The sequence below is a fragment of the Rhinolophus ferrumequinum genome, chromosome 13 (genome assembly GCF_004115265.2).
Source record: "Rhinolophus ferrumequinum isolate MPI-CBG mRhiFer1 chromosome 13, mRhiFer1_v1.p, whole genome shotgun sequence".
NCBI lineage: Eukaryota > Metazoa > Chordata > Mammalia > Chiroptera > Rhinolophidae > Rhinolophus > Rhinolophus ferrumequinum.
Window position 1 is genome coordinate 64,931,711 of NC_046296.1, and position 11,323 is coordinate 64,943,033.

Consider the following 11,323-nt stretch of genomic DNA (forward strand, 5'->3'; position numbering starts at 1 on the left):
CCATCAGTATTATTTATGTTCATATCATTTTAAACATTAATTTTTTCACATATTTCTTTATAGTGTATTATGATATTTCAACGGCAAAGAATCTATTGATATTAGCAAATTCCACAGACGAGCAGCAAAAATGGGTTAGTCGGTTGGTGAAAAAGATACCTAAAAAGCCTCCAGCTCCAGATCCCTTTGCACGGTCATCTCCTAGAACTTCAATGAAGATACAACAAAACCAGTCTATCAGACGGCCAAGTCGACAGCTTGCCCCGAACAAACCAAGGTAATGAATAAAATTGTGATAAAAATTAAAGTGTTTTTAGAAACATTTTGCTATTTATATTCAGACTATAAATTTTTCTAATTAGTTTTCCTTTGCTTGGTATTTTAATGAACCATGGAATACCAAATGTTTGAAACTATTTTAGGGTGCATATCTCATTCATTGATTCGGATGAGTGTAATACAAATTTATTTAGTAAATCACACACATACATTAAACTCAACTAAAAATATATAAAGGGCTTGTTTTTGTCATGTTTATGTATATAACCATAACATTTAAGGGTTTTATAAGCACATTGACTTATGTGCTGGTTTAGTAGACAAGAAGCACCCACAGACCTTTAAGTGTCAGGTACACATACATATTGTGTTTAATATTGAAAATCTCGTAAACCTCTTTTATGATAACATGGGATGCAGGACTGAAATATCGCTAAGTCTTAATTCAAATCTATAAGTTTAAAATAATAATTTGTCTTTGATTTAAAGAACAATATAGATCAGGTTTAAAAATGCAAATATTAACTAATGGGTAAAGTGGACATTCCCTGTAATTGAGGTAGAGTTAGGAATATGGAGTAAGTTCAGAGATGATCATTAATGCACAAAAACATTTTTTGGAGGCATTTTTATGTGGCTATATTATAGTAACTTAATTCTTAATTCAGAATAGCCATTTTTTGGCTTACTAAATACTACAGCACTTATAAATACAGCTATTCATTGAAACTATCATGAAGAGTTGGTTAGCTAAAGGATAAAGTATATACTTTGATCAGGTATCTAATTTCAGGTATCCTTTTTGTTCCCTAACGCAGGACCTTCAGTGTATGAATAATGATGTACATTGTCTGTATTATCAGAAAGCTTTTCATTCTAACCACAAACATCTTATATGAAACTTTTCTTGAAACTAATATCTCAAGGAAATAATTTAGAATGATAAAGGTAGATGTTTCAGCAGTGAAAATGTTGAGATTTTGTATGAGGTATGCTAAAAAAAATATAAAATTAGTGATTATATGATAGTAATTAAGCTGAAGAAACTTAAAGCATTCAGAGACACTGAAGATCATTACTTATACCATGTGCAAAACATCTAAAAATGACGAAATTTCTAGTATTAATATTATAGAACTATTAATACTAATAGTTCTATTAAAATGCATAATGCTATTTTAATACCTTGTAATATGCAGTGCTTTGCAGCTTCTGAAGTGCTTCCATATGTATTGTTCTCTCATTTAACTTTTTATATATTCTCTTATTTGACTCTTAAAATGCTCCTATGGAGTAGATGAGACATTGTCTTTTAGAAGGGCAAATAATTTGTTTAGTTTCAGGACTAGAAGAACTCCAGTCCTTTTGATATGCTTTACTCTTTTGTGCTGTTTGACAAGTTAATGACTTCACTACATATGATAACACATAGAATTAGTTTATGAAGCAATTTTCAGACAAAGTGAGGGATGTTTTCAATTACATAACATTTTTCATGTTCACTGACTTAAATACTTTCCTGCTTCTCCTTCCCCCGCCCCCCAATTCAGCATTATGGTCTATTTGAAGCACATTTACTTTTGATTTTTGTTACTTTTTGTTTTGTTTTAGTTCTGGCCCTGCCCTTCGAATCATTCTTCATTGATTTTTTTAATACATTTTGCATAGCAACAGTAAGTAATAGGGATTTCTTTTCTCACAACTGTGCATGTAGATAAAAACTAATAGCAAAACTGACTGAAATGTATAGGGTATTTTTGTGGAAATTTTTAAATCTAATATACTCTGAAATTTTAAATGTAAAGATGGGCACATTTAAAATATAATTTTCTATTTTATTATGCCTCTGCAACATTATTTCCATTGTTTTTAACATCTATGTCTCTGTTGCTTCACTAACTCAGGAAATCGCATCACTGTCTGTCTTACATAACTCACCTACAGTTTGCATTCCATTTTGGGTGTCACGTTTTAAAAGTAGCATACACAAAATTGGAGGGTATACAGAAGAAAATGACTGAGGTAGTAGTGGGTCATCTGAAAGTATTACACATGTAGCAAGTGAAGAAACTAAAGACATTTAGTCTTTTGAAGAAATGATTTGAAAGGATGGGAGATCATAAATAGCAATAAAGACTTAAAGTATAAAGTACTTTTCCTTGGGAGATGTATTAGAACAAGAACCAAGCAGAGAGGCACATTTTTAATTCAGCAATGGAAAACTATCAGGCAATCAGAGATTTCCAAAATAGGAAAAATTGGCGTGTTCTAGAAGAGTGAGTGCCCTGTCGCCACAGGTGTTTACCTGATGACTGCTTGGCAAAACTGTTAGAGAGCAGCGCTCCTCAATCTGTCGTGTGTCCACAATCTGACACCGAGTGGCATGGCTCTAGAGAGGAGTCCATTGACTACATGGCCTTTAATATTCTACTAATTTATAACATATTCCTATAGATGTGTAGGTAGAGCTGTTAAAGGATCATCTAAGAAAATTTAGGAACAGAATTTCTGCTGTATATCAGTAGTAATTAATATCTAACTCTTCATTTGTGTTTAATACTAGTCTTAGCACTAATCACATGGTGTCTTTCTTAAAATAAATGTTGGCTTTGTTAGATATTAAATATACATATATTTATGTACACACTGAAACATAATACCTACAAATACACCTGATCTTTGTTTTTTTAACTTTTTCTCAGTGTCTTTGTCTTGTTAACAATTGTACCGGTTCATTTTTTTCCTTTGGCTTCTGTGACATTCTTTGTTTTGATTCTCCTCTTAACTCTCTTTGCAGCACTTCCCTTTTTATGTAGTGAAGTGTTTTAAAGTAATAGTTAAATAAGCGTTAGCTATTAGTATTATACAAAATAACATTTTTTTGAGGGCATTTTATATGCCAGGCACTAGTCTGAGAGCTTTAACTGTACTAATTTATCTTCATAACCACCCTGTGATTTAACTATTAATGTCTCCATTTAACAGATGAGGAGACTAAGACACAGAAACATTGTGTGCCCAAGGTCACACAGCTAATAGGTAGCAGGGCCATGAGTTCAGATCCAGATAGTCTGGATCCAGATTCTGCATTCTCAACTGTGATACTCCCCCTGCCTCACAGCAGTACGAGTAGAAATGAATTGACAGTTTATAAAATGTGTAGAAATGCTATTCTAGAGGAATGTTTTCTTGGTGATTTTGAATTAAAATTAAAATACTATACTAGGAAAGTATGATATTTGTGAACAAAGTGCTGATTTTTGATAGTTTGGGGAGATCCTAATTTGTTTCAATGCGAGACTCAAAATACTGGTCTCTGTTGAGGGTATTTCTCTTCAATGATTTTTCTTTTAAAGATCTTTTTTTTTTTAATGTAATATTTAAGCAGAGAAGTATAAAACAAAAATGCAAAAAATTCTCATTTATCCAGTTTTAAGAAATAAAACATTACCAACACAATTAACACTTAAGAGTGGAGGGAGCTATTATGTCATCATTATCTTATTTTTGTCCTTTTCTATTTCTAAATATGAGAAAATTAACAGTAATTATTTGAGAAAAAATAAAGAAGTTATACACAATTTGAAGTGTCAAAAATCCATAAATGAAGTAGAAGAAAATAGGTGAATATGTATCTGACCTTGGATTGGAGAAGAACTTTCTAAGAATAAAAACAAAAAGTCAAATTAAAGCATTGTAAATTTTAAAAATACCATATATTTGCAATATATAGTGTCTTTGTATATAGAATTCTTATGTAAATCGTTAAGAAAAAGATGATTGCCTCTTCCCAATATAAAAATTAGTGAGGAACATGCAGGCATTGCTGTAAATATGAAAAAGTGATAACCCTGATTATTAAGCAAAGAAATTAAAACTATAATGTTAGAACCATTTTCACTTGCCAAACTGGTACGGATTAAGAAATTCTGTATTGGTGAGATGTGAGGAAAGGGGCACTCTGACGTTCTGTTAGTAGAACTCAAAATTAAATACACCCTTTCTGAAGCAGTCTTTGGCAGTAAGTTGCACAGGCCTGAAGTGATTGATTAATTAAATGGAGGAATAGACAATCGAACAGATAATTACAGTACTATTTAAAATGTTTATAATAGATTTGTGAATGAGTGTTCTGGGAGAACAAAGAAAATACGGAGAATTCTGCCTGAAGGCATCAAGAAAAGCCTCAAAAAAAGTGGAGGGTCAGTAATTTTCCAGACAAAGAAATAAGGGAAAAGACAATTCTGGGAAAAATATGAGGTACAGAGGTACTGAGTTGCCAGAACTATGTACTTAGGTGTTTGTAATGTTTTACTGGGTTACAGTGCAGAGAGGGTAGACAGGCCTTGGTAGACGATGACACAGGAGAGAAACCTGTGAGCCAGAATCAGAGGGACCGTGTACACTGTTCTGCAGAAGGTTTGATTTTGTTCCTCCAATAGAAGTCTTTCAACAAGAGATTGGTATGTTTAGACTTAATGAGATCTTGCACTAAAGTACTGACAGTGAAAATGGAGGGAAGAAACCAAGTTAAAGAAAGACTTCGGAAGTTGACAATTAGATGACTGAAAGGGGATGAGGGAGACGTTTTAAGGGAAGACTTGTCATGCACTAGTAGCCTGGGGATTCAAAGGTTTTGGATTTGAAATGCAGAGTTTTCATAAAGTATGCTAAAATTAGGTTTGACACCCAGGAAGGCCTACTGATCTCAATCTCCCAAGCACGAGAGTTGAAACTGTAGCTAAAAGTTACTTTATATGTAAGCCTACAAAAAGGAGTATGTACTAGGCTGTGATATATGTGAAGTGAATAATTATATCTAAGTTTACATGTTTTCTCAAATACTGTTCTGCATTCACATTTTGAAATAGCATAATTTAAGTTGATTTGTTTACTTTTAAATTAGGGTAATCATCCATCAACCAATGACTATCAAAGTCAACCAGTTGCATCAGAATTCATCCTGGGTTTTTAATTTAAAAATGCAGATCTTTGCTCTCCCTTCCTTCAGTCCAGTTATATCAGAATCTCTTAAGATGAGTCGTGGGAATATGCATTGTCAGTAGCATTGGGGAAATCATGCACTAAAGTTTAAGAACCACTGGCTGTACAGTGATCACAGATGACTGGGGACCAGATGAGTTCCTCGCCATAAGTCAATTCATGAAGGTCACAGTTACAAACAATGAAAAGGTTACTCCTATTTTTAAAATAAAGATGATTGCAATGTTAGATTACTCAATTGGATTGGAAAGAAAAGACCACATATACTCTTGCTTTAAGTCTGTCTTATTTAGCCAAGATTGGTTGCTAATGCTGCTTATATGCCTGTAGTTTTTCCCTTGTCCATAGTTTTTCATGGAGCACACAACTGTTGGTGACCCACTGAGCACATAGGTTCTGCTGGAATGGAGACAGCTCTGTTCTTAGTACTACTCCCCTTGTATACTAGGACTTATAGTACCATTCTAGAAAAATGTGAGCCGATAATCTGGGCCACTTTTGTGAAGGGAATGTTGACAAATGTTCATAGTTCTCAAATCAGACTGGGCATCAGGATGGTTATATTGTCATCTGGAACCAGTGAGAAGATTGTGCCTTCTCCCCAGATGTTATGTCTGTCTTCAGTTCTCTGGTATTCTGGAAAGCATACCTGGCCAACATAATTATATGCATTGATGATATATCAAGAGAAAGAAGATTTCCCTGCGTGCTTCCATCTTAATTTAGTCATGTTATTGTCGACGAAGGGAAAGTTAACATGCCTACAGCACATTCAAAGTGTGATTTCTAGATCATAGCATATTAAACTACCATTTCTAAAGAGTGTTAGAGTATAAATTTGCAAACCTCCTATTGCAGATTGCTTGATTTGGCATTTAAAGACTGGGATTGGTCATTTGATGATGTTGATGGTGATGATGATGATGACCATGTTTTTGATTTCTGAAGAAATAATGGGGTAAATGACAAAATGAAAGATGAGCTATTGTAGTACTTCCTTGTAGCGCATGTGGTTTGTTTGTGGGTTTTCATTATTTTTGACTACGTTTGAAATTTTATTAAGTTGTTTTTAATAGTGTATATTTGAACAGTAGTTTTCAGGAAAGTTTCTAACTGAAATTTTCATGTTAAGTATAAAAGTGAAATGCTATGTTCAGATTCTTTATTGGCTATATATTTTTCAATACAGTTGACATTTAATTTTTTATCTTAGGAATGAAACGTAGAAATAGGAAAAGGAACTAATTATGGTACTTTCTGTTCATTCCAAATAAGCTATATTCAGAGAAGTAAAATTTACAATGTTCTCAAGTTCCTACAACTGTATTAGTTTGTGAACATAGCATGGGATTCCTTCCTCCCTCCATCCTTCTCTCCTTTCCTTTCTAACTTGCAAGAACTGAAACCATAAAAACTTTGTAAGTCTAATAAGTGCTGTGAAATAGTTGTTTCTGATCTGGTTTTCTTTGTGATGCTGTGAAATGTTTGCTTTTTGGAAATTTAATGTTACTCTTGCTGAAGAATGCTAATGATATGCTGTGAAAGTCTTTGTGCTTTTAGAAAATGTGAAATAGTTTTGTTAATAGTGGCTGAAGGAGATTTGAATGAAAAATTGAACCTCTTGAGTTAAACCTTTTACATTGGATGGATTTAAAGGAAGGTCTATCTTAACCTTGTAATAAGCACCTCACAAAACATATACTTATATCATGTAATATTGGGGATCTGTTTGTAACTAGGATATAGAGTATTTTTACCTACATTTATTACAACAATGTGTATGTTCCCATTTCACGGATTTTTAAAATGTGGCTAAGGGTCAAATAGTAAAGTAGAACCTGGTCCGTAAGTCCACTGTCCTTTCAGCTACATGAGGCAGCCAGCCAGTTCAACCCCACGTCAAACTTATGTTCACATGACTTATTGAGTGACTTGCTGTCTGACTGTATGTGTAATCCTGATAGCCAGTTAACTGTATTAAAACTTGGGTCATGTGTGTAGCCAATATGGGAAAATAGGAAAAAATATAATTGCATGTACCTAAAAATAAGTAACACAATAAATATGTTTATGCATGATTTAAATGTTAAAAGTATAGTAGTTGTAAGACTAGATAGTTTAATGATATACATGGAATGCCTTTTCAAAGAATTTAGCAAATTATTTCAGTTTCTTAACTAACTTTATTTTTCCTGTCTTTCCAGCTAACTGCCTTCTGTGAATGCAGTCATTATTCAAGGTGATCATATTCTTCCAGTTAAAACAAGACTGAAATATGATGGCCCAAAATTTATTAAAAAGCTATATTTTCCTGAGACTGAATTATATATATATACATACATATATATATATATCCCTTTATTCCTGCAATATAAATTATAAATCTTGGAGAGATTTTCTGGGCTCCAACAAGTTGAACCAACAATGATTGGTTCGTAGAGTAAGAGTATCATATGCAACTCTTCCAAACTTGTTCCATAAAGCTCTCTTGGCAGTCACTCACACTACATTGCACAAAAGGATTGAGAAGAGTTAAAAGTCTAAAGAAATCATCTTTGCAGCTTCCACAGAGAGATTTCACCAGCACATTTACCAGAAGAATCTGGGAATGGATTCCACTACAGTGAAACAGACTGCATCTTTAAGAAGCGACCATTATACTGTGTGTGTGTGTGTATATACACACACACAGACACACACACACACACACACACACACACATATAGTACTGTAATACTGCAGGAGGGTTTTTAAACGTCCCACTTTATATTTTTATACACATGAATCAGATACCATTACTTACGACATTTGCAGCTATGCACTTGTATAAGCCATATGTTGGGGTTTGTATCACTCATTTGTGTGTATGTGATGAGGCAGCATGTTCATGTTTCAGCAGGTACTATAACAAAGTTTGAACGTCATTACATCAGTTTCCTAATGCTTCATGATAGGCAAATTGACCCATTTGGAATGCCTTAATTTAATTTCTTTCAAAGTCTCAACTCTTTTCTGTATTTTAAAAAAAGAAGTGTTTACCAGCTCTTAGGATGCAAATTTGCTTTGCAGGAGAAAAACAGTGCACTATTTTTACATGTAATAGTTATCATTGTCAGCCTATTTTGGTTGTATAACAATTTTTTTTAAGTATTGGTGATAGAAACAATAATGGATAGTATTGGAACTAATATATCTTTTATGTATATCTATTATTCATCCAACCCCTTTTGACAGACCCCAGGTATTAGTGTGTGACTATGAAATGTTTTCTTTGCTTTGAATTTGCTGACTATCCTAGATATGTTTTTATTCCTGGTAAAGACATTTGTGAGTATTTTTACATTCACACAACATTCAAAAATTATCTCAAGTATAAAGAAAATTAAAATATACTGTACATATATTTTAAATATTTAAATGTGATCCCTTAAACACATAATTGTATATGGCAATATTTCAGTATTGGGCTCTGAAAACTGGTGACTGGGAAAAAGTGGCCTAAAAGGCACTTAACTTTTTATTTTTTAAGTGCTATTAAAGTTGGTTTATGCAGGGCCATTCTTTCTGTATTTCTCATCATCCCACAAAATTGTATGTTTTATACTGCTATAGTATGCATCAACGATAAGCATTGAGTACAAAAAAAGATGTAGTCTGACCAGTCTCTCTTTATATACATACACATAAACAGTTTGTGATATTGAAATACATTATCTAATATTTCGATGAAGGAAGACATTTTAATGTTGATTCCCTCTGGGGTCAGTATGGAGATGTTTGAAGAGTTAGATCCCCAATTAGAGATACTGTTGTGGAAATCGGGTGGCTTTTGGCCTCCTGACATATTGAAAGTGCATCCTGTTAGGCTTCCACTAGGCAGTCTGCACTCCATGCTGTCTGTGCAAACCTAGGCGTGCTATTCCCCGCAGGTGTGTTCTGCAGTTCCGATGGAGGGGCACAGGTTTTTGTTTGGTTTTTGTTTTGTTTTTTTAAGCAAGATTAAAAAATGAAAAATATATAAAATTTATATAGAATAAATATTTCCATTCTTTAGACTTGTTAAAAGGAGACTGAATTAATATTTTATATAAAGATTTTGTTACACTATGGGAGGTTCTATCATATTATTCTGAATTGGAGAGTATATATATATATATATATTTTTAATAAACTTTATTAAGGTGAAATAATTTGAAGTTTACACGAGTAATTGAAATATTTGAGTAAAAATGGCAAAAGTTTAAATTTTGAATGTTGTATATATTAGAGAATATGGAGAATCATGGTGTGATGCAACTATACAAAGAAGATTAATGTGAAGTTTTTTTTGGGAAAAGATATTCTAAGGGGTGAAAAAAATCTCTCCCATGGAGATTCTTCACGTTATATGGTTTGTTTATAAGGTTGTTTGTCCAACGAATAGCAATGTGCTTAATAAAAGGTTCGGACCTTGGGTAAGAATTTGCTTTTTACCCTGTTGCTGGTTTCATGTACACCCATGAATGAGTGCATGCGCCTGCCCAGATGTCCTCGTCCCGATTCTCATTAAATATGATACCGACTTGGTCTCACAACCTGATTTTGTGCCAGCTTCTCTTTTTTGTGTGGCTCCAAAGCTTCCAAGATAAATATAAGACCAAAAGTTACTTACTTCTTCACACCTGATTTCTCCTAGAGCCATAAATACCTCCTTTTGAGAGCTAAGAAGTAGTGAATACCGGGATTTTTCTTAGTTGGATTTTTTACTTTTATGGGGATAGCGAGACAGAAGTAGAAGGAAAACTGGTGCCGGTATTACTTTTGAAAATTAATGTATAGTGAATTTTTGAAAATAATTTTTTTAAAATGCTGTCTAGGAGCAAGAATTTTAAAAAAATCTACCTGAAAGTCTAAAATGCTCAGCTCTAAAGCGTAAGTGCATCAATAAATCTAAAATAAAGGTGTTTTTAAACTAACCTATGCTGGAGTTACAGGAGTCTGGCTCTGAAGGATCTCCTTTGCATGTCGATCTGTAGATCCTTAAGAAGTGCTCTGGGTTGCCAAACCACAATTTAAGAAGTTATGCTGCTATTGTTAATCTATTTTTATAGGATGCCGGTGTAAAATAGAGAAATTCAGACACTATATTACCTTGCTGAAACATGCTTAGAAAACTGATGAGAGCAAGTCACTTCTGAGTTTCTCAGTCTGTGTTGTGTTGACACTGCTACTGACTCCTCCCCTGGAACGAGGCTTCAGCTTCCCTGTTGTGAAGACAGCACAGCTGCCTTGCAAAGCACTTTGAAGATAAGCACTGTATGTATGACAGCGCTGAATATTATGCTGGGGCGCCTCCTTGATTCCCTTCTCCATGATAATGAGTTGTGTTGGAATTGCAATAAGTTATGAACTGCATGGTTTAGATAATCATAAATACCTGATCGGCTGTCCCCTTTGAACACAAATCGTATCATATCCCCCTGGTTTTTTATTTTAATTTGTTGCATCTTGTAGTAATGTAATTGTATTTTATGCCTGCTTTTTATATTAAAAAATAAATAAAAGAAATTAAGACAAGCATTTTCATACTTTTCCTGTGAAATACTGGAATGCCGCAACCTCCTGAAATTTATCCCCCAAATTTGCCTTCCCTAAAAGACAGGTATAGAAGGTGGGTATAGCAAACAAGTCATAATTAAGGTTACAGACTTGTGAGAATCTTCCGCCCTGTCACTATGCCACAGAGAAATACAAAACAGAATTTCAACTAGGAGTCTGTCTGTCTCTGATATGATTTTGGTATTTTAAGGAGCATGCAAACCTATAGTATCTTTACATGTTGAGGATAGAGGCAGGGTGCCTATTCTGTCAGAAATAGTGTGCTGACAGGTGGTTTTCTAGAAAGCATTACTTCAGCAATCTGGATTCTTTACAAGGATACTTATTGGCTATCTGATTTGGGACAGGTTATTCACTCTGAGCCTCAGTGTTTTCATCTGTAAAATGAAGCTTGTTTAGTTACAGGATTGTTGTGGGATTAAATATGGTAATGTATATAGAA

At 33.7% G+C, this 11,323-nt stretch overlaps 1 protein-coding gene across 4 annotated transcripts in view; it reads left to right on the plus strand.

Annotated features, from left to right (window-relative positions):
* Positions 1 to 11,022, plus strand: part of ROCK2 (Rho associated coiled-coil containing protein kinase 2) — a 110,554-nt gene extending 99,532 nt beyond the window's left edge. Inside the window, exons 32-34 of one of the 4 annotated variants that reach the window (XM_033125605.1) lie at positions 64 to 277; positions 6,142 to 6,241; positions 7,488 to 11,022. In XM_033125605.1, the coding sequence (XP_032981496.1) occupies positions 64 to 277; positions 6,142 to 6,229 (302 nt within the window). In that variant the 3' untranslated portion in view covers positions 6,230 to 6,241; positions 7,488 to 11,022. Of the gene's footprint in view, positions 1 to 63; positions 278 to 1,890; positions 1,973 to 6,141; positions 6,242 to 7,487 lie in introns of those variants that run through there. The other 3 variants (XM_033125608.1, XM_033125607.1, XM_033125606.1) reach the window with 3 other exon arrangements.
* Positions 11,023 to 11,323: the final 301 nt, after the last annotated feature.